The sequence below is a fragment of the Juglans microcarpa x Juglans regia genome, chromosome 4S (assembly GCF_004785595.1).
Source record: "Juglans microcarpa x Juglans regia isolate MS1-56 chromosome 4S, Jm3101_v1.0, whole genome shotgun sequence".
In the NCBI taxonomy this organism is placed as follows: domain Eukaryota; kingdom Viridiplantae; phylum Streptophyta; class Magnoliopsida; order Fagales; family Juglandaceae; genus Juglans; species Juglans microcarpa x Juglans regia.
The window spans coordinates 7,371,141-7,394,541 of NC_054601.1; the positions used below are offsets into that span (position 1 = coordinate 7,371,141).

Genomic DNA, 23,401 nt, shown 5'->3' on the forward strand with positions numbered 1-23,401 from the left:
AACTTACAAATAAGATCTTTGTGATGTAGATGAAGCTAGACACCAGTTTTGAGTATAGAATAACCCATTTTAATAGGAGGACAAAACTGCGTCAAATGATTGCCCATAGATCACTAAAGGCTCTCTTTTCTCATGTTATTATGAAGAGCAACATTAGGCTTTTAAAAGCCTCTTATTGAATACGCTCTCCAAGAACAACCTAAGAAAATAACTACTTTTGACCACACTAAAATACAACCAAACCAGAGTACTGTATGTTTATTCTGCACCCAATTAATTCATAATGCTGAACTTAAACGATGGATATCCACATAGCCAGATAGCACTGTCCGGTTTCGTTCTTTCACCTTCGCCTGGTATATAACCCTGCACATTTCAACAAAGATCTCAATGCTCCACGCATTTAGATTGAAGTGGAACAATGCTAGAAGCTAATGTTGAACTTCAGATTGAGTATATGCTATGGGTATCAAAAGAGAGGTAAAATTTTCATGATCTCATGAATGGCACAAAAAAGGTTCTACCTTAAGCCTTCGAGCCACATCTCAGTGATCAAAGTTTCACCAGGGTACACATGTAAAAGGAACCGTGCTGATATGCTTTTGACCAAGTTTGGATCTCCTCCGCAGATACACTTAATGATTGCCCGAACTGAAAACCCGAGTGTGCACAACCCATGCAATATTGGTCGCGAGAATCTGGACAAATTGTTAAGAGTGAAAATAGTTAGATAAACACAACTTTCGGTTGCATTCAGATTTCCCCTATAATAAAGTCAACTCTATATCAAGGGGAACCTTTATGGCAAGTCATTTCATACATCCCAATAAAAACCCCACGTGCACGACAGAAACTGACTCATTTAAGATTGAATAATCACGTAAGTTTGATTTAAATACTATATAAACATTTCGCCAATCATGCTTTGATGTACATGAAGATAATCAATCGAAATGAGAACAAGCAAAGAATGAACATAGATCCTACTGGGATACACCTATTCTGTTTCACTTATAAGTATAGCTGGGAGTGAAATATGGTATACAGAATGGTTGAGATCTACTTCAAATGTTTGATCATGACACGAAGATTCAAGCCCAGAAGGCTGCTTAACTGATATTTTCTTTTTAATTTGTTTCCTTCAACGTCCAAACACAGAAAAGAAAAACAAAGGCAAATAGCATTACAGTGAACACATAAATGAGTTCCTATTTGAAAGAAAAAGTTCAATATGGTAGAATAGCAGTTATGCAACCAAGTGGACTTGGGGAGTACAAACCCAGCAACTTTTGCAACCATAGGATCTGAATGCAAAGGATTATAATCACCAGAGAGCCTATACAGCAATGCCTGCAGAACAACACTAAAACAGTATTACTATCAGAATCTTTTTCATTCCATGTTATGAGAGTTCAAAATACTAGATTTACAAAATTTATAGCATACAAACTAAAATATGGTGCTATCAACAGTCAGCCATTATGTAGCTCCAGTCCCAGCAAGAATAAAATAAATAATACATGCCTGAGATGGTTGGGTACAATCCTCAAACACTGCAAATGGTTGACTTTTTGGGATTTTCACACTCAAAACCTTGTTGGATGAATAGCTTGAGTAGGAATATGGCTGAGATGATTTTGAGAAGCCACCAGCACCCCGCAGAAAACCTGTCATCCTGCAAAGTAATATTATAGCTGAGTCACTTGCAAAGGAGGATTAATCAGATGTTTAAAGAGAACTTACCGGTTTATGCATAATAATTCACCAGAATCTTTCTCATAGCTTTTTGTCTCGATCTCAATAATAGCTGCTTTGCCTGAAGATAAAATCAAAATAATGAAGAAGAATCTCAATAAGTGCTTAGCATACCACTGCGCTTCTCGGGAGGCTGCTAACAAAATTAGGAAGTTATGAAAAGTATCAGCTCGTCCCTCAAGCATGCCTTTATTTCTCACTTCATATAAAAGATGTGAACTTCAAAACCAATATCTACCCACAAAGAGAGGCAGAGTTTTGACTCATAAGACAGTCTTACATTTGATTAACAAAATGAGAGCATATTTCCTTTTTGGCAACAAATACAAACCTTTATCATGCAATCCTGCAAGACTGACTTTATTGTGTATCTGAATCAACAATACAGGAATATAGGACATTTGGTCAGTGTAATTTTTAGGAAACAACTAGAAAACAAATAACACGGAAAAGAAACTAAAGATGATCTTATAGTAGAAATGGTACTAAAACAAGATGAGAAACAATAAACTTAGCACGTTCATCAACATTGTCTACACTATTTGGACCAAATACGAATGAAGGAGCTTGATTTTTTCTCCAAAGAAATTCGAGACTTGGATCACATGAAATCCGGCAGAACGAAGCCAAAAGTATTACGCATTCAGGCATATTATGAAGCATCATCAAAAGCTTCAAGTCAGAAATCGTACACAACCACTTGATGGAAACGGCCTGTGTAATTCTATGTATTGTTGTCCGTGCAACAGAAGCCGTGGGTCGTATCTGGTAGCAACGAAAACCAAAGAAGTCCATTAGTTTTTCTTCCATACACCGAAAGCGCTAAAGAAAATACAAGGAGAGCTTATGACCCATCGAAACGGAATAGATTCTAGAATGATGAATCATTCAAAGGAGCAGTCAGATAAGAAACGCGTAAATAAAACCCATCAGATCAAGTACTTACTGCAACCCCGGCAGATCGAAACCATTTGGCGCGGATGCAAGCGAAAACAGAGCGGCAAATGTTGGCAAGACCTGCAATTACAGAGACGAATACATATCATAACTCTATATGCACAAGCAAACGAAAAATTAACTTACCAACCAAATCAGTTAATGATAGAGATTGCGATTATCACCATTTTCTACGAACAAACAACGGGTAAAGAAACTAATAGTTAACGAAGTGAATAGCCAAATGAACAGAAAGCACTAGCTTACTTCAACAATCGCTGCACCGATAAATTAACAGTACCTGGACAAATTGTTGCCCATTTTCATGGTAAATATATTTAAGTTCGTCCCCATCCACGGCGTCCCGTCCGCAAGCTCCTACACCCAACGCATAGAGCACAACATCTCTGTTCACAAGCAGAGTGATTATTCAATTGTTACGTTGAAGCAACCAGACGCCACAACCAATTGCAGCAACCAGATTAAAAAAGATAAAAAAGACTCACCTTTCGGTATAGGTGTATGTGGTCTGAGGCCCGTTCCACACATGAACCAAAATTCAAAAAAAAAGAAAGAAATATCAAAACAAAGAATTTGTAAATCTCGAAGAGAACGAAACCAATTTGAAAGGGATTGAGAAAGAGAGACAAGAGAAAGGGTACATCAGGGTATTTGTGAGAAAGAATAGATTGAGGATCAAACTCTGAAGAGTCGGCCATCGCTGCTTAATCGGCAACAAAAGCTCAAGCTTTGAGACTCCGGAAGGGAAAGGAGAGTATATAAATAGCAAATAGCTTGATTATCCGGTTTTGTATTTCCCCGTACAAAAGAAGGAAGCAGTCATAAATTGATCGGTATGGACGAGTAGAAGAAAGAAGAAAATTGTAGCAAACGGCTATCGAGGTGTACTCTATTATTTCGAGAATGAGTGAGATTTATTATTAAAATATTATTTTTTTAAAAATTAAGTTATTAGGAGATTGACATAAAAAATATTTTTTAATAAAAAATCTTATTCTTTTTTAAAAAGATTATATGATATTTATATATTTTACAACCATATGTAGTATTATACTTTTCTTTTTAAGACCCAACAATACTACGATGTGTACTAAAATCTTCCACACCATCGGTATATTAAATATAAATTTACGGTGTCCATGTTCTATATAATTTTTTTGAAAAACATTACATGAAAACTTTTAAAGTCCGATTTTCTGTATAGGAAAATATTTCATTACAAAGATATTTATTTTGTTAAGGTGTGCGTATTTTCAATAGAAAGATTTAAAATTTACATGAAAATAATAATAATTTTTTTAATGATAAGTCTTACTTTTTTTTTTTTTTTTTTAAGGAATGTTTATGCATTCTAATAAACGTATTTAACATTTCTATTTATAAATTGATATATTTTGAAGGGATATGTGAAATTGTAAATTAGTACATCAAAGTCAAACCACATTATTATGTAAATTTACTTTTATAATATCTTTGTATAAATTTAATAATTCTCTTAAAACAAATCATTTTCTTTCTTTTTATATTTTTGCTCTTTCAATTTGTTGGGCCACAACTTGACCTGATCAATGGTAATGAACCATAGGCCGAACTCAGTATTTGAGCCCCGGGCCGTGAAATCGGATTTGGATAGAAGATCCGGACGTCTCTCCAACATCACAGTATTCTATCTTATCGTTTTAGTATAGTTAATACCACAAAACTGGAAAATATATTACTTGTTTTGTTCCTTCTTTCGAATGAGTTGAACTTCATAAACTGCAAAAGTGGAACCCCTGATTTATTAGAATGACACCCGTCCGGCGAGTTTTCCTCACATTGAACTTCTTAGATACTCCATACAGTCTTCAATATTGAAACCCCGTAACCTAGGCCACTAATTCAAGTGGGAATGAGTAGGGAAGGCTTTGAACAGAGACTCAGCTCGTTATAAGCATATCTGAACAGCGAAAGTTGATGCTCATTACTCAAAAGACTGCTAAAATGCATTAAAGAGATGATGGATTCACATTCACAGGACTCTCAGAAGCCCCGTCTCAACAACAGCTCTTCTCAAAATGGGAAAAATAATTGCTCCAAAATCTCACATTAGTAATTGCCATGTTTCCCATCTAACACGGCAAATACAATATGACATGATGACAAAAAGAGGTCTCTCAATTAGCCAATGATCTAATGCATCTTCACATTCTATTCTCTCTCTTCCGTGGAGCGCATGTGATGATTTCATCAACTCGGAGAATCATCTCAGCAGCCTCTGTGGCAGAGAGCAATATGGCCTGCTTTACTTTGAATGATTCAGAGATTCCCAGCTGTGCCACATCTCCTACCTGCCACGACATTAGGTTCCATCAAGACTTGAAATTTAAGATGCGACTTCATAGAAAAGCAACCAACAATCCATAACGTTCTAAGCAAACACACTTATCAAAGGCTCTTTCCAACCAAATAGAAACCAAAAACATTGGCTGGAACTAGGTGCAATAATCAAATGAGAAGATGAATCAGGCCGATCAAAATTGATGTTCATCTCAAAATTAATAAATATTGGATCTGTTAATTCCAAAGGTAGACCAGTGAATCAATATTGACCATATCAAAATTGATGCACACGTGTAATCAAAATGTAAATATTCCTTTTATATACTCACAGATCCAGAGATGACATCAATCCCTGCAGTGCATCCCTCCTTCTGGTGCTCAGCACGGAGCTGGGCAACCAACTCAGCACTGTCCAAACCAGCATTGTCAGCAATGATTGTTGGAATGGCCACAAGTGCCCGTGAAAAAGCTTCGATAGCATGAGACTTCTTCCCAGGAGTCTTCCGCGCCAGCTCATCCACATCCTTTGCCATCACCATCTCAGGCCACCCACCTCCAAGCAAAACCCTACTGTCATTGACAGTCTGCGACAGCACACACAAGGCATCATGCAGAGACCTTTCAGCCTCGTCAAGTACATGGTGGCTGTAAAGAGTTTACAACAAAACAAGATACGTTACTCAGAAACTAAATCAAATGACCGGCAATCAAAGCAACAATGCTAGTATGCTACAGAAAAGCTAATCTATAGTACCCCAAAGCAAACGTAATCAAGAAGTAGGAGAAAACAAACATGTGACAGTTAGACTATCTATACCAAATCTGGTAACGGGCCAGGATAAAGGAAAAATCTATCTGTAGAAAAGCAGCTTGTATATTCCCAAAACCAGTAAAATGAATAAATAATAGGCATGTATTCTATTAGCTTCATGAAGTTGTGGGAATACATATCCATCCCTTAAGTGCAAATGTTACAGATTAAATCACCCCGATAGAACACCCATTTCCAAGTTTCTCTGCCAGAATTGAATTTAATAGAATTTTAATGAAGGTATGTTATAACTTTTATGGTTTGAACTTTGATAAAAAAAGTCCCAGACTTCAAGAACAAGATAGGCGGACAATGGCTCAGTTGGAGAAATAATTCAAACCAATGACCCACTATTGCATTTCCTATTATGTGTCTTATCACAGACGTGCACATAAACTGAAACCACTTCGGACGACATAGCTGTATGATTTGAATGCAGACTACCTTATTTACAGGAGAGAAAAATTAAGAAAGAAAATTCAGGCTACATACCTTGCACCTCTCAGTACAATTGTGCAAGCCTCACCCAGTTTGACACCAGAAAAGTGGATCAACTTGTCCTCGCCAATCATGATTTCCTCAATGAGCTTGCAGTGTCCAAGCTTAACTGATTCTGGATTGTCAAATGTTGATGCAATTTCACCACCGGTAACTAGAGCAAGGCGCTCAATCCATCAAAATCTGCATGCTCAATAGCGAGTATGCCCGCATCAGCAAAGAGTTCTTCAGGAAAATTGTAAATTAACTGTCTGTTGACAAAGCAGTTGATGCCATGAGCTATGATCTTTTGCACTTTTTCTTTCATCTTTTCCTTCTCAGCTGTTTCAATCTCAGCAACCCTAGACATTGAATCAACACGGACTCGTGCCCCATATATCTTCACTTTATCTGTGTCCATCGCGGTGTTTGACACCAAAATCTTTGCATTTTCTATGCGTTTTGGTTGTCCAATACCGATTTTCTTGTCAAGAATAAATCTGAACAAGCAAGCAACTCCCATAAGAACAAACATCCCATGGAAAACATACAAAATGTCATCATGAAGAAAGGTGCAGAGAAGTAGCTAATAAGGAGCTTGCAACTTTAGAGGCCTCACCCTTCATCTAAAAAGGATTCCTTTAGAGATCCTCCGGGCTTCTTAATGATTTGTATAGACTCTAAGTTCGTGCTTCCCTTCCATTTCCAACAGCATTATCAATAAAAAAAATTATAAATACAAAAGCCACCATGATGTGACAAGATAGTCAAAAGAACCATGTAAAACATAATCCCAGCATTAAGAATACGTTCTTCTTAAAACGAGCATGAAGGATGGCTAAAAACATGACTTCAGTCAACTGACCTTAATCCCCACAACTGGCATCAGCTACATGGCTAAAAGTTCAATAAAAAGGATGCCTTGCACAACAAATCAGATATTTTCTCTACTACATAAGCCACAAAATTGCCAATGGCTTTCAGGTTGAAAGGACCATGGGTCCCCAGTTGAGGGTTCGAACCCAACTACTAGGGTTTTATTGCTGAAAAAAATTCCTGGAAAAAAGGTTCCCACACTTACCTTGAGCCTTATAACAGCATCCACAGCCAGTTTTGCGAAATGTTCTTTATCCTGTGAGAGTATCTTGGAACTCAAAGTAGTCATCGCAATCTTCATCAAGTCTGACTTGAATTTCTCTGCATAATCCAATGATGATATGCATTAAACATAAAATTATAAAGGAAGGCCAAAGAAACTCAAAGCCTGGTCACACAAATTAGAAGTCGCCATCCCTGTTTAAAGCACCACGCTTGTACATCAGCTTATTCCATAAGTAATCACCATTATCACATCAAAATGATCTCAATGAAAACAAAATCTTTCAAGAAGAAAAATGAATGATGATAAAGTTAATGTAGAACACTAAACAATACCAGCGTCCTCCTTATTATCGATGACTTTATGCAACAAAGCATTTCGTGCACATTCTGCTGCCATTCGATAACCTAAACAACCAAATAATCTATTAGAAAACCTGGTACTGCACATGCCAAAGATGGTAACCACAAATGGCAAACTTTATTGTCTTTATAACTAATAAACAATTGCAAATTATTTCACATATGCCCAACAAATGAATACATGCACGCAGACTCACACACACACACACACACTACCAAAGCAAAGGAAACAAATCTCATCCTTTGCAAGTATTTCAAGAAGCAATCAGTTGACTGAAACGATAATCATCCTCTGTGGACATTATACATACGATAAGAATAAATAAAACTCACGATACCCCGCTACTAGTTTAGCAATTAAGAAACCTACATAAGAATAATGCTTCACAAAGAAAGCAAAATAATGAAAGATCACATATAATTCTTAAGCATCCAGACCTGATATAATGGTCATTGGGTGTATCTTTGCTGCAACAAGCTTTTCTGCCTCCCTCAGAAGTTCCCCAGCCAAGACAACAACAGAGGTTGTCCCGTCACCAACTTCATCATCTTGAACTTTTGAAATGTCTGATGCTTGAATTAAGGATGATAAATGATATGATATTTTATTCAATAAATTCCTAGTGGTCACAGTGTTCAATATTGGCTTGGGAACTTACACTAGCATAAGTTCCATTGACATATACTTGCCTGAAACAAGCCATTTTGCTAAAAGAAATAACTTTGTCAATCACAAAAAGACTACTAATCAATTATCAAATAAATTCTCAAAACCATGATCATCAAGCAAAGAACAATTACAAGGATACCAACAAGAACTTTAGCAGCTGGATTATCAATATGAAGGGACTTTAAGATGGTGGCACCATCGTTTGTGACCGTGACTTCACGTCCCCTACCTGTCGATTGTAAAATTTTATCCTGATAAATACGAATCAACAGTCAGGCCATAAATTAAGTTCACAATGGAGGCCAGTGGCCTAAAAGAACGGCATCATCACATTTGACAGCACCCTTGAGTAATAAGAAATTTACCATCCCCTTTGGCCCCAAGGTTGTCTTGACCAGGTCAGCAATTGCCATTGCACCAATAAACGATGCCTAATAAAAGAAAAAAAAACCGATTTAGCCATTTTGCTCATATTGAACATAAAATATATGAAAGATGCACCAAATTCAAAATATTATAAATTTAGAATCATGAAGCCAGTCAACGGTACCAATACCCTTTGCTATAAGTACCAACACTCCAATTTAAGCAACTAATTTGATTTTCATTAATGAATTTTATAACTTACTGCATCAATATTTTTTTATCGGTAACTTAGAACATCAATATTATAGCACAAAAAATATGTAAATCGGTCACTTTCACATAAGACTCACCATTCTGGCACGCTCCCCCTTTTCTTCACTAGCTTCATCTTTAAAAATTCTATCGATCTACAAACATTCTCAAGCAAGAAAAAATATATTGAAGGAAAAGAAACAAAACAAAAAAATAAATTAACAGCATCTAACATACCGCCATGAAAAGTGATGTAGTGAGGCTAGCTGGAACCAAGATGCTCAGGTAATTTATCTGAAGCAATATTAACACAAGAAACCGAAACTTAAACCCTTCGTAAATCACCCGACAAAATATAAGTGATATTTACAGCATTTTCCAACCCTTAATCATTTTCTCAATAACCTAACGAATAAGCAAGGAACAAAGAAAATACTACGCATAACATACTATATTAAAGATTAAAGAGTGAGATAGAACTGTGAGCTTGTATTCGATACTGCAAAAGAAAGCATAAAAGCGGAATAAAACCCCAAAAATTCAAGAAAACACAACGAAACCCTAAAGTATAGTTATTCCATTACCTGGTCGTGAAGACGGAGAGGTTGGATGGAGATTTTGAGACACTGGATCCCGCCGAAACGAGCGTTAAGGCGACACACAAGGTTTGGCTTTTTTCTCACTTAAATAGTTAAATGCTACAGGCACTTGGCGACATCGGAGTCGTTTGGGTTTGGATTATTATAAATTTTTTAAATTTTTATATAAAATATAATAAAAATTAAAATTTTAAAATTTTAAAATAATAATAATATTAAAAAATAATATTTTATTAAAACTATCTCAATATCCAATATTCAAACAGGTCAATAGTATTGCTGCATTTATTGTTTATTTTTTAATCTGCACGTAACATTCAGAATAAAGTCACGCATAATTTTAGATAAATATTTTAACAACAAAAATATTATATAAAAGTTAAATTTTTTGGTTAATATTTTTGTTAAGGGATATAAAAGTTAAACTGATAATAATATGATAATAATATATTTATAACTTCTTTATGATTATGTTATAACTCGTTTTAAATTGAGTAATATTATATATAGTTTTAAAATATGCAAGTACGCACACTCTTTTAACAAATATAATTATGCTATTTTATTAAAAAATAATTTTAATTTTACATAACTATTCTTCATTTTAAGTAAAGTTGTAGAATAATTATAGGTTTAATATTTTCTAAAGTAAATGTGTAGTATGTCTGATCATAAAATTATTTTTATTGTAAAATAAATATAAAAGATTACATAAAAATATATCAATTTGTAATTTTATTTTTGTGTAATCCATTTATATCCATATCACTTCTCTTAATTTTGGACTATATATTATATATCCTTGACAAAAAACTTACACCAAGTACATGCCATATTTTCCTCGAATATGATTTTGTTGGACTTCATGTAGGTACATCTTTTTCCTCGAGTGTGAATTGCTCTCTAATTTCGATGACGATCAAGGGAAAAGATTAGAGATATTATGGCATTAATATTTTCTTGATTTAAACAATAAATACCAATATTATAAATATTTCAATTTAAAAATATATTATGCAAATAAAATTACTAGGTACTTGAATTGTCAGTAACATTTCATTCCAACGTCACCATAAAAATTACATGAAAATTACTCATAATATATAAAAAAACATTCTTTAATGATATGAAATCCTGTGATAAAACAAGATTACCATGTGCTCGTGCTTAAAAAAATATCGAATAATTACTAAATATTCATATTTTTGAGCTCGAACACAATAAATATGGTTTAAAAAAATCATCAAATAAAATAGGATATCTCAGTATAAGAGACCCAACAAGGATTGATCATGAAGAACATCACCTTACTTCATATATATATATATATATATATATATATATAGTTCTAATACAGGTATGAAAACTTTAAGAACAACGAAGGGGATAAAGAGTCTTTCCAGAAAAGAATGCGACCTCGAGCTAAGGTCATTTGGAGTCCTAATGATACATTAGCATTTCTCACATTAAAATCACTCAATACTAATATCAAGAAGCAACACAAAATCCCTCTAAGCTAGACAGGCTTTCCCCCTACTACCCAACTGCGGATTCTTGTATTTATTTGCTATTAGCTTAGAGAGGCCGTGTGTGTCGGCCTGCAGCTTTTCCACAAAGAAGTGCATTCTTTGGAATGGGGTATTCATCTCTGAGTGAAGTTGAGTCAGTATAAACCCGCAAATAAAGCTGTTGTCCGAGATATTGTCGTGCCCAGAACTCGGATCTCAAGTTCCACATTCCTACATTATCAAGCGCCACATATATAGCAGTCCATGACTTGGGATATACCTGCACTCTCACCGAGAATAAACAAACCATCATGTTAATGTCATTTTGCTTAAATTTCTGAGGTATCTCTGAGTTGGCGAAAACGAAAATGGCGTTGAAACTCACCTGAGTGGTGCAACGTGCAACTGCATCTCGGAGATTGTATTGGTTTCTACTAGCTGGAGTCCACTGCCCTCCATCCATACTGCGTTAATTGCAGAGTTTTTAGATATTAGTCACAGCAAGAAAAACTAGACCCCAAAAAGAAAAAAAAGGCAAGCAATGGTTCAGAAACAAACTCGGGCATGGAATCCACATATTATGCAATGTTAATATGGTGACTTACCCAACCACCCAGAAAGAATAGCCACTAAGGTGCCAGCTTTGAATTATATCCTCAGGGTTTTCAAATACAATCTCGATAAATGCTCTGTAGTCAACACCCATCACTGATGTGTCAAGGTAAATTCCACCACCTGTAGGAACGCTGGATATACTCCCAACACGGAAAACTCCAAGTTTGAAGTAATCAGCAAGCTTCAAGGGAGTGTCTGCTGGGACAAATGATACACTGTTTACCGCATATCTTTGTTTGCCGTTGACTTGACCGGCGGAGCTTTGTAGCCTGATGGTCTTGGTTGTGTTGATTAGACCATAGTGATACGAGCCTTGTGGGTTCGGCCTTGGTCCACTTGCAGTCAGATTAGTCCTGTAATCGACATGATGATTAGTTCCATATGTATGAAAGTCAAAGTTAGAGTTTGCAATAATATTTTTTTGACGTGATATTAAATGATTGACAGAAATAAAAAATAACAAGGCAAAAGTGTTATTGTACAAAGAAGTACAGGCCTGGATTTAAAAAGAGAGGAATGACATGGGTCTTATGTACCTGATAGAGCGGGCCTGGTTCAGAGACCAGTCAATTTGAATGGTAGGTCCACCAGGGGGTGGGCCTGAGACTTTGCCGGCGGAGTTGCTGTAACGAAGAATGCCGGTGGTTGTGAGTATAGTAGAGGTGAACCGAGAGGAAACCACAATGTAATAGTCTTGTGCAGGCTGATCGGCAGTGACTAGAACAGAGTAAGATTGACCAACATGAACATCAAGCGAGGAGTAGGTAACTTGAAGAGTGTGAGTTCCTTCTACTTCCACCAACTTCATCTTGTGGCCCTGAATGCGGAAGTTGAGGGAGTTTTGCAACCCAACATTTGATATTCTAAGCCTATAGGTTTTTCCTGTAAATTGATAATGACAGACTACAATGTTAGGCCATGAATGGGAATTGACAGCAAAATAATTATGGTTAATTATCACATTAACATATGGATATTAATGAGGTGCTCACAAAGTTCTTTAACATTACATATAGAATAATCCATATATACAATTGGCTTCTAATCGAATTTAAAACAATGCAAACACAATGCCATCGAGGGAGATTTATAGAGAAAAAGAGTCTTGCATAAAACTTAAACATTTCAAGTGGGAGACAGATAGATGCATGAAATCTACTCTATAAGCAGCATTAAATGCTCAATTAATGTTGTAGAACTCGTTTTCACGTATCTATCTTACGTTTGAAGCATTCAATTTTGAACAAAAACTTAAAGAAATATTGATCCAATTTATCATTTTATCCTCACACCTTCCCAATGTAAAGAGTCTAAATAGCATGTCCCAAAAATGGGGGCTTCCATTAGTTTTTTAACTGCCCATCCAAAAGTTCATGACAAAGATAGCAAAGACACAACCAAGGAGAATTTACTATATACGAGAAAATCTTGGCAGATATTGAAGGAGATCGTACCTTGTTCTACATTGAAAGAAACACCACCGGGTCCGCGACCGTTGATAAGGATTCCATCAGGAAAAGGCAGCTTCTTACCGCGATCTAGAATAGCCTTCAAGGCCTGCACAGACATACATAAATTCATTACACACCAAGTACGAGCTTGAAACCTGCATTTATGAACTTTAAAACCAACACGTTATGGCCCTGAATGTGGACAGTTGGTGATAATCTTTTTTCCAAAATTTAAATAAACGAAAAAACTGTTCACATAAACTAAAATTGAATTATAATGAGTTTTTTTTTTTAATTTATTCAAGCGAGAGTTTTTTAAAAAGTTTATTAAAATAATAAGTACAATATCAACTTATATTTTTACTTGTTTATTTGAAGAACTTTTATGCCCAGAAACAAAGTCATACTCCATCACTGCCAATAAGTTGAACACGATTTATCCATTGGGATTCACCGATCAGAATTATCGAGGATGAAAGTAGGGAGAACATGTGCGACCCACAAACCAGGACATGGGTCTGTGATCTGAAACAATCCATGTCACCATGTGCTAGACATTTATGGAAAGTAACATACATTAATTGTGTTCTAAAATATGATCATCTGCATAGTCAGCAAATGCCAAAAGGGCCCAAAAAACACGTAGATTTGCTGACATAGTTTGACAAGATGCATCCAGAACAAGGGACAACCAGTATAAAAGGACAGAAAAAAAAGAAAAAAAAGCATGTTGGCGTTTTTCAACTAGTCTCCCTGTACAAATTGTGGTATTTATGAACTTAAAAAATCAGCAGTGGGTTTGTTTTAGAATGTGCTCTTCTTCCAAGTTCCAACAACAAAGGTAGTCAGGAAAACAGCTGGCAGCAGAGAGGAAGCATCATTAAAAAGTTGAATGTTTTAATATTCACAGCAAAGAACCCCCATATGCCACCGACACAAACGCAAGGTGACAATCCCAGAGAATCAAAACATTCAAATCCTCGAGTTGAAGAGGATTCCATTACCAGCGAATGCTGAAAGAGAAAAAAGCGAAATTACCGTGTAATTGGACTTGTACCAATCTCCGATAAGAACAGTGTAATCGCCGGCGGGGTCAGGGAAGGGGACAGGGATTCGTGGCCTGCTAAGGATTCTGATACCTCCAAACCCACCGGCAGCCTTGTGGAATGCGAGGGAAGGGAAGTAGTAATAACTCCCAATCTGATCCTTGACTTGGAGAATGTAGGTGAAGTTCTTCCCAGGGGGTATTGGGCATGTTGTTCCGTATACACCATCCTCAAACGAATTCCTCCTGTTCTGAATTCCATTCCTATAGATACCAGAAACGAAAACAGGTTAACATCTTTTATTCATTGCTTACATACTATCTATAATGTATTGTATGCAACAACAGAACATTCCTGGGTGTTATTGATCTTTCACAAGTGTTCGAGATTTATCGTGCGTTATCTAAAAATAAAAAATAAAAAAAGTTTTGCACATGCCCATGTTCAATAAGCACTGATTTTCCGAGGGCATGATAATGAATGAGACTGCGATCTCGGCTGCCTAATTGTTAGCAGCTTGCAGTCATCTAAAGGTGTCAATCAAGTTTCGTCAAGTTCTTGCTTGAACTCCGTCGAGCATGAGAGAGAAAGATATATAGAGTCATTATAATATTTATTATTATTTATAAAAATATTTTAGATAATAATAAATATATAAAACTCACTTAATATGTGAAACTTTTAAATTCAAGCAACATCATATAAGGCGAGTTGGATAGTATATATAATTTTTTATTTTTTTTTATCAATATTCTTTACTTGTTATAACATGTCATGTTATAAATAAAAGAGCAATTATATAAATAATTTTAAGTTGGGACATTTTGTGAAAAGTGAAAATGTCATCTTATCCCTGCTTTGAAAGACATCTGATAAATTATTCATGTAAAAACAAAGGGTGATTGCCCGAAATTTTTCATATAAATCATCAATCTTAAATAGTTTTTTTTTGATATTTTTACTTTAGATTCTATATTAAGAAATTTAATATTGTATAATAAAAAATTTTGAGGTCAATGTTAATAGTTTATTATTTCTCATAATCTTAATTTTAATTTAATTTTAGTGTGGCCACATCCTTGAAAATAGATAATATATAGAAATTATACAAAATTTAGAAGTTATAAGAAAAAAATTAGAGAGAGACATTTCTATATATATTGAAATTTTACAAAATTTTAGAAAATATATGAGAATAAGGAAATTATAATTTTTTTTGGGACGGGGGGAGGGGGGGGGGGGGGGGGGGGGCAATTTTTATATACATGGAATTATAAATAAAATTTAGGGGTATTTTGAATTTTGAAAAAATTTTGGGGGTCTAAGATGTCTTTTAAGCGATAAACATAAATGAAATGGTTTATCCACTTGCATAAAATCATTTTTCGAGTAGATAAATTTCTTTTTGTAATTTTTTAATTTACAATCCAAGGAGAACTAGTGAACTCATTATATGCTGCCCAGAGAGTCGACAATATAAATATAAATTCCAATATTGATTATAATAAAACCTACATATTGTACCTATTTTTCTTTTTGCACGTTGTGACAAACTCCACTCACTCCATTTTAAAAAAATAGGCAAATCAGTGACCCATATTAAAAAAATCTATTTTTTAATAATAAATATTAATTCTTTTCAAAATGATTGCATTATACTGGCACATCCTAATTCTAACACTATGTTTAACATTACTATTCTTTCTTTAAACTGTAAACATATTTTGATGATAAAATTGTGCATATATTTAGTTTAAACCATGAATAATTCTATTTATTATCTCTACATACCATACCCTGTACCTATTTTATTTTTTTTCATTTTTCTTATAATAAATATGTGGTGTATAGATGATAAGTAGAACAACTCAATTAATTTAATAAAAATAGAATAAAATAAAATAATAAATAAAAAATAATATTAAAATATATAAAATGTATAGTGTGGAATGATCTGCAGCATCCTCCTGAAGGACAAAGGTCAACATTCTCGCTTTGGAGTTGGTGGCCAATCCCTAAAAGAGTGGAAGACAGCTAAAACTCTTACAAATAATAAGTTGAGAGATGTTTAAAAAGTTTCCCACTAATCCGCCCCGCCACGCCCCGCCCCGCCCCGCCCATCTATTTCTGTCACTGAATCATAGAAGAGTCGCTTTCCGTTTAAAGAAGGCTAATCCCCTCAGCACTAAGCTTGGTATATAATTTTATAAGGGGAAATTGCTCCAATTCTCATGCAATGAATCATAACAGTGACTGCATTTATGAACTCCAATAACGAACTGAACTCCTCACGGGCTACTCTCTTCTTATGTTTTTATAAATCTCTGCTATCTATACCCGTGACTGTATATACTGAGTCCGACCCAAAAGTGAGATCTTAATCAGATCAATGTCCAGTACATGGGTTTTCTCTTAGGATTCACATTAAATATGGGGGATAAAGAACTAGACAGTAGACAGATTTAAAAAAAGGTAATGCATGTGAAACTAACCCCAAGTCATTAGACAACCTTTTTATGTGTTTTTGTGGGCACCTTAGATATTCTCTTGACCGTAATCTAAGAAAATGTACGAGCAGAGTTAGGCCTTGTCCAGTGCAAACCAATGTAAATACAAATATGCCCTTAACACTGGCAGTGTCGTACAAGAACAACATGTAACACACCGAATCTGTCGTTTATCGAAGGGCGCGCTGATCACTGCACATGATATTTGTTTGGGGAGAGAGAGAGAGAGAGAGAGAGAGTGTACCAGGAGAGGAGGAAGGACTCGTTCAAGTTGTTGAACACGTTGATAATGAGGTTGTCATTGGTGACGGAGTGAATATCAGGGCCTGGGAATTGTCCATTGATGAGGATTCCCTACAAGGCGCGCGCGCGTTGGGTGTAATTTGTCCATTAGATCAAACTAAAATAAGCACAACCCAGATCACAAAATACCACCAAGAATCCAGCAGATCTGAGCCACAAACCTGTTGGCGAACGCCGAGTGGGTAAATGTCACCGTAAGTGATGTTCCAGTTGAAGAACTTGTAGGGATCTTCGGCCCCAGCGAGGGAAAGGAAGAGGAGAGAAACCGCGACACATAGCATGGCACTGAACAGTGCACTTCCTCCCGCCAAGTTTAGCGGCATTTCCTTCAACCAAGAGAGAGGCAGGAAGTTCTGCCTAGCACAGCTCGGCTCCCTTGTGCGTCGTGTGTGAGTGTGTTAGTTGGGAAAGGCTGAAAGAGATGGAAAGCGAGAGGCAGTGTTTTAAAGAAGAGGAGGTGAGGTTAGGAAATGATGAGCAACATGGCACGTATTTAAGTGCTTTACAGAGGTGGTGAGATGGGTGTGTAGCCGTGATTCGTGAAGAATGGGAGGGAAAAATAAAAGAAAATTCTGTAAGTGTCGGTAGCAGTGGGGTACAACAGTATCATATGAGATTGGTCTCTCGCACTTTGAACAATGGAGGTTTTGTTTGGAAGCGAAAGGAAGAGAGAAGAGCGCATGTGATGAGTTTTAACACGCAGTGGGCCCCCTGATCACTTTGTTGTGGACATGTCATGTGGTTATGAGCATTTAGGAGCATGATTTAAGTCGTGTTGGGGGGGGTCTGGGTCAGGATGGTTCTGTAAAGGTGGTATTGTGGTTGAAGTTGCTAAGCCCTTTTATTTTTATTTTTAAATGTATTACTGAGAAAATCCGAAATGAAAGGTATGTTGGTTTTGGAGATAGAGAATTTTTTTAATTTTGTTTTTTTTATCCATTGAACATAGATACACGAATAAGAAGATGCCCCATCATTCAGATCTTTTTGTCATTGACTACTATGAATTAACGATATACGCACAATATTTTTTTTTATATAATTATATTTTAAATAAAAGTATTTATATAAAGAATACTTTTCAAAATATTATTTTTCATTTTTCATTTTCATTTTTAATGCAATTTTTTTATTATTTTAAATACTTTTTATTTTTATTTTCATAATCTTCAACAATCATTTTCATTTTAATTTTCACAATCCAACAATCTATGCATATGACTTGCGGGAAATAATAAAAAATACCTATGCATATGACTTGTGGGAAATAATAAAAAATACATGACTTTGCTACAATTTAAGTCATATATGACTTGTGAGATATATTTACTGTAGCTCATATGTTGGATGACTTTAATTTGATTAATCCAATGTAGCCCAAATATTAATGATATTAGCTCAATTTATAGCTTGCATTTAGCTAAGCAATGCCAATGCTGTCAAGTTGGTCGAATATAGACTTGGAGTTAGACCGACACTTCTCTAAATAGTAGTTGAATATGTACTTGGGGTGCATATGAAAGGTCAGAAAGGACACTAGCTTTCGGCATTTCTTTTGTCCTATAAATACCAAGCTCGGAGTTAGGGCTACGAATCTTATTGTTCTGTTTTCTATATATAAGTAGCTTTTACATCATCGGGTCTATTGCTATTCATATGCATGCTTCTATACACATAGAGAAGCCAAAAAGCATATGAAATAGCCAAATATACCAAGTTAAACATACCAACTTAGGTCAAACATCTAAAATGTTAACGTTTTAATTTTTAATATACTAACTAAAGTATAATACTAAATACAGTCTTAGAATGTACAAACTTCATACACTCATTTTGAGAAAAAGTGAAACCTACTATTAAAAAAATAAATTTTTATATAAATCTCATATTTATCTTTTTTTTTTTAAGGACAATGCACATAATTTACAAACCTTAATACTGTAAATATTATTTCTCTTAACGAGATTACAATGTTAAATGTTCACATTTCTTTGATTATCTTACAGTTGATGCCAGCAAAACATAAAGATTTGGACCCATCAATAAATTAAGATTTGAACGATATGTGTGTGACCCACCATTTTGATTAGTTTTGTAATTACAAACAATCCTACAATGAATAGATTAACTTGTACTTAAACTCATCACCTAGCTAAGCTCTATCTTAAACCTAATCACATTTCAACACTATTCGATCATAATTATTTTTTCCACAAGGACTTTGACATGCCAATTTCATATAAAGCACTAGTCACATTTCAACACTAGTCACATTTCCACAAAAGGACTCGTCCTTGCATTGTGACTTTTTTGACAACACATGTATCCGAAACATAAAAAGGCATAGATGTGCAGCAAATAATAAAATAAATCAAACAGATACATGTAATATGGGAAGTCCCCACAATGAATAAACACTAGTGACTTTATCACACGTGCAATCATTGAACATGTTTTTGTATTAAATAGTGGATGATTATATAAAATTTATAAGTTTTAATAATAATAATAAAACTTTAGTATTCTTAATGAAGCAATCCAGTATCATCAGTTAGTTGTAATATGGGTTATAAATAATGAGTAATACTAAATATATCTTAAGATATGCAAGTCCCATGCATTTTCTTTGATAAATAAAAAAAAAAAAAAAAAAAAAACTACTAAAAAAAAATGATTTTTTTTTTTTTCATGTAGATCCCAGCTTTACTCACTTTTTTCAAAGACACAGGACCTCCACAACTTAAAACTAAAAATATCATTATTCTTTCATTTCTCCATAAAGTTTGAGGGTACGAAGATTTCATGTCCGGATGTTTTTGAGAAAAAAATAAAAATAAGAACAGCCTTCGAAAATCATCAACGACCTTGTTGAATGAGTGATTTAATATATCAATTTAAAATCATCACAAGACTCAGGAGACATGAATTAAAATGATGCCGCAGATATTAGAAAAAACTTATACTATAATCTATTGGTAACGGGTCTGAAATACAATTTATAAGAGGCTTAGAAGCCAACAAATTAGAATGACATATCTGTCTAGTGAAAGTAGTTGGGGGTGGTGTGTTTGATGGTCCCGCAGGAACCATCCACCCACAATCAGTGGGCATGTTACGCTCAAACCATACACGCAAGGAAAGCATTGATCATGTCACTCCCTACAGCTGTTCAGACATTAGCACTTATGCCAAAGTTGCAGCTAACTCGGTTCCAGACTTCCAGTACCATTAACTTGCGAAATACCATGTTTGTTTTATGCAAAAACAATGGTACTGATCCCTCCCTACTCGCAAGTCAAAATCTATTATGTATAAATCCTTTCATCAGTCGTCGAATCGGTTGGGGTAGTACATAGGTATGATAGTAAGGCGTCTACAACCGCATCACATTTTCCAAACATATATCCTCATTTCATGCCCAAGAATCTTTTTGAGTTACAGCTGTATATTGCTCCTTGGAAAATTAAGAATTTTTGAGAAGTGCTCGGTCTACACAAAGATCTTATAAAAGTGAACTTACAAATTAACATGACATAATTTGATTTTTTTTTTTTTGTCGGAGAACCTTTCTAAGACAGTGCCCTTCGGACTCACCCCTGCAAAGTAAACCCTGGTCCCGTGCACCGCACCCTCAGAAGTTTCCCTACACGAAACTGGTTAAATCACTAGCTTTTCACCAGGGAGTGACCCCAAAGGATTGTTTGCACCCATGACATAATTTGAAATTTGAGATCTACTTTACAATAAAAAAAGATATACAATCAAACTGCATTAGTTTTGTAAGTTCATTTTTGTAAGATCTGCGTGTAAACCATGCATTCTCTTCAAGAATCCCATTAGCTAGCTCCTTCTTCCCACAGGCACCTATACTCTTACCTATTTACTCCTCAGCCTACTCTTCAAAACCAATCTCTAAAATGATCTTTTTTTTTCCCTCTCAAAACTAATGGCTTCTATTTCTAATTCCAGTGATCCATGAGTCACCCCCCTTCCCCCTTCCCCCTTTCTCTTCACCAAAAAAAGCACCAATTCTGTGGAATCAAGAATCATATTTGATGGCCTTAGTTAGATCACCACTTTGTACAGAAATGCTCATAAAAGCTTTTTTTTCCAAAAAAAAAAAAAAAAAAAAAAAAAACACTAAAATTGTCCTCCAACTCAGTCCTTGAATTTTTTTTGTCAACTCAGCCAAATTCAAGCATATCAACACTTCATCCAAAATCAAAAGGAAAAGATACACTTGACTTCCTTAAACTATTACCATCATTGCAGTATCACCATCAAACTATCAAAGTTATCAATCCGTCCCCAATTTCAATCGTATGTTACAATTTACCCCGTTATTAAAATTTGAATGGTAGATAGATGAAAAATTGATAACAATGCAGAAGTAATAGTTTGTGGAGATAAAAGTGTGATTTTCTTTAAAAAAAAAAAAAAAAAAAAAAGAAAAAAAAAAAAAAAAAGAAAAGAAAAAAGGACACAAAAAATACTGATGAAGACAAAAGCTTTGGCAAACCTCAATCAAAATGCTAAATTATAATCAAATCAAACTTCATACGGAGTCAACTGTTAAGTAGTCTAGTAGAAAGTCTAGAAGAGCCATAAATACTAAATACCCTTACGCCAATCAATCCGTTTAGAAGAGCCATATCCAAACCCCTAGCTACTTATCATCCAACCCACGCTTTTTTAAGTCCCACCGGAAGAGAAGTGGTTGGGGATTTACATGCAACCATAAATACTGAACACCCTTACACCAATCAATCCGTTTAGAAGAGCCATATCCAATCCCCTATCTACTTATTATCCAACCCAAGCTTTTTTAAGTCCCACCGGAAGATAAGTGGTTGGGGATTACATGCATCTCATTACGATCATGCAGGGAAGATATCCAACCATCTCGTGCGATCCTCTTTCCCAATTAACTAACCACATTAAATATGTATCAGAGACAGGCAGCTACTATGGCCCTATGAACGTCGTCCAAACAATTCATAAGCCCGATTCTGGGCAAAAAAGTCTGCATCAATCCAAAACTAGTGTTTTTGGAATTTTTTTTAACCACAAAAACAATACTACCCAAACTGATCATAGTAATAGAAGAAAACACCGAAGACGAAGAAAACACCAAAGGCCCAAAAACCCTAACTAGAGCAGAGTACAGGGTAACTTACAAAACCCTCCGACTCGTCGTCATCTTCGTCCCAATCAGAGCAAAACGTAATCATCGAAGAACGCGAAACAACTTTTAAAAAAACCCTATACTTTGTAAATTTCCAAGAGTTCAGAAGATGGCGAGCCAAATAATCAAAGCAATTCACTGAAGCCTGTCCATTTCGAGTTTCTTTTAGAGCAATTTGTTGTCAAAATGATCATATCACAGTCATGCGAAAGACATTTCACGGGACTCCTAGAGCAAAAAAACATAGATTCAGGACTAATCTAACTCACAGAAGCGAAAATGAAGAACTCACAGTACAGTGACCTCGGCCCGGTCAATCCTCCTCGCCGAATAGAAGCCGAAGCCTAGAGGAGAGGAAACCGGTGGGATCGAGAGAGGCCTCGTGTAGGAGGTCGTGCTTGATGTTCTTCATGCGCTCGGTGAGGGTGTCTCGCTCCTCTATGAGAGCAGACGTGTCCTCTTGGAGGTCGTGGATGCGGTACTTCTGGCCCAAGGATCTAATGCTCAGGAGCAAAATCCCCGTCATAGCGAAGAACTGTATAAAGCTGTCTTTGCGCTTCATTGCGTTCGCTAAAAGCCCCATCGGTCGCCTAGGGTTTTGGACGCCTGGACCTGAGCTGGGTGGTGCTGAGGAAGCCATGGAGGAGAGAGCGTCGGCCGGTTCAGAACGGGATGCTTCGAATCGGCTGTGAGCTTCGAGTCCGCAACTTGTTGAGGCGTTGGTTAAGTGGAAAATAAGTTTTGGGCTTCGGACCAATGGCTTGTGGATTCTAACTATCTTAGCCATTTGCTTGATTTATGTAGCAATAAGCCCAATCAGAGCCCAATGGGAAGTCCATGCAGGGCAGAGCTTCCTACATTACTTAAATATGACTATTGTGTTATTTTGACCTCATATATAAAAATTGAGGTAAGCCAAAGCAATAAAAAATACAGCTCTAATAAATTAAAATTTTTTTTGTATTTATAAATTTTAATTTATAATTTTAATTATATTATTATTTGGGTCCAATTTTTTTTAAATCAAAAAATAGTTTTTAGACCCAATGGGTTGTGTGGCTTGGGCAAGGGGATGCGGGAAAGAGTCTACCCCGCCCCACACCATGCAGGTATTAC

The 23,401-nt window shown here is 35.6% G+C and overlaps 4 protein-coding genes across 4 annotated transcripts; all 4 read right to left on the reverse strand.

Moving 5' to 3' along the window:
* Positions 1–46: 46 nt before the first annotated feature.
* On the reverse strand, positions 47–3,595 carry LOC121263050 (enoyl-CoA hydratase 2, peroxisomal). Its single transcript, XM_041165833.1, has 11 exons — positions 3,354–3,595; positions 3,198–3,220; positions 2,993–3,098; positions 2,702–2,772; positions 2,448–2,520; positions 2,087–2,126; positions 1,744–1,816; positions 1,525–1,675; positions 1,280–1,350; positions 525–698; positions 47–366 (listed from the first exon to the last, which is right to left on the reverse strand). The coding sequence occupies exons 1-11, from the start codon at positions 3,408–3,410 to the stop codon at positions 279–281; spliced, it is 927 nt and encodes a 308-aa protein (XP_041021767.1). The 5' UTR covers positions 3,411–3,595; the 3' UTR covers positions 47–278.
* A 1,080-nt stretch (positions 3,596–4,675) lies between these two features.
* On the reverse strand, positions 4,676–9,792 carry LOC121262911 (T-complex protein 1 subunit beta-like). Its single transcript, XM_041165606.1, is given in 13 exon segments — positions 4,676–5,042; positions 5,364–5,679; positions 6,338–6,515; positions 6,518–6,822; positions 6,942–7,018; positions 7,404–7,519; positions 7,757–7,828; positions 8,222–8,350; positions 8,593–8,704; positions 8,819–8,884; positions 9,170–9,226; positions 9,309–9,365; positions 9,656–9,792. Coding segments are annotated over 12 exon segments (1,581 nt in total). The 5' UTR covers positions 9,315–9,365; positions 9,656–9,792; the 3' UTR covers positions 4,676–4,895.
* Positions 9,793–10,956: 1,164 nt separating this feature from the next.
* On the reverse strand, positions 10,957–17,660 carry LOC121262897 (L-ascorbate oxidase homolog). Its single transcript, XM_041165579.1, has 8 exons — positions 17,262–17,660; positions 17,042–17,151; positions 14,283–14,553; positions 13,248–13,350; positions 12,330–12,675; positions 11,784–12,146; positions 11,564–11,642; positions 10,957–11,458 (listed from the first exon to the last, which is right to left on the reverse strand). Exons 1-8 carry the CDS (start codon positions 17,421–17,423, stop codon positions 11,246–11,248), a joined length of 1,647 nt encoding a protein of 548 aa, XP_041021513.1. The 5' UTR covers positions 17,424–17,660; the 3' UTR covers positions 10,957–11,245.
* Positions 17,661–22,407: 4,747 nt separating this feature from the next.
* LOC121263167 lies at positions 22,408–23,087 on the reverse strand. Its single transcript, XM_041165993.1, has one exon. It carries the CDS (start codon positions 23,070–23,072, stop codon positions 22,599–22,601), a length of 474 nt encoding a protein of 157 aa, XP_041021927.1. The 5' UTR covers positions 23,073–23,087; the 3' UTR covers positions 22,408–22,598.
* Positions 23,088–23,401: the final 314 nt, after the last annotated feature.

Coding starts and splice junctions, on each gene's coding strand:
- LOC121263050 (XM_041165833.1), bottom strand. CDS start 3,410: ATGGCCGACTCTTCAGAGTTTGATCCTCAATCTATTCTTTCTCACAAA. Junction 3,099..3,197: donor ACATACACCTATACCGAAAG/GTGAGTCTTTTT, acceptor GCTTGTGAACAG/AGATGTTGTGCTCTATGCGT. Junction 2,521..2,701: donor TTCGATCTGCCGGGGTTGCA/GTAAGTACTTGA, acceptor CGTTGCTACCAG/ATACGACCCACGGCTTCTGT.
- LOC121262897 (XM_041165579.1), bottom strand. CDS start 17,423: ATGCCGCTAAACTTGGCGGGAGGAAGTGCACTGTTCAGTGCCATGCTA. Junction 13,351..14,282: donor GGTACAAGTCCAATTACACG/GTAATTTCGCTT, acceptor ATGTCTGTGCAG/GCCTTGAAGGCTATTCTAGA. Junction 12,147..12,329: donor AACCAGGCCCGCTCTATCAG/GTACATAAGACC, acceptor TGTCGATTACAG/GACTAATCTGACTGCAAGTG.
- LOC121263167 (XM_041165993.1), bottom strand. CDS start 23,072: ATGGCTAAGATAGTTAGAATCCACAAGCCATTGGTCCGAAGCCCAAAA.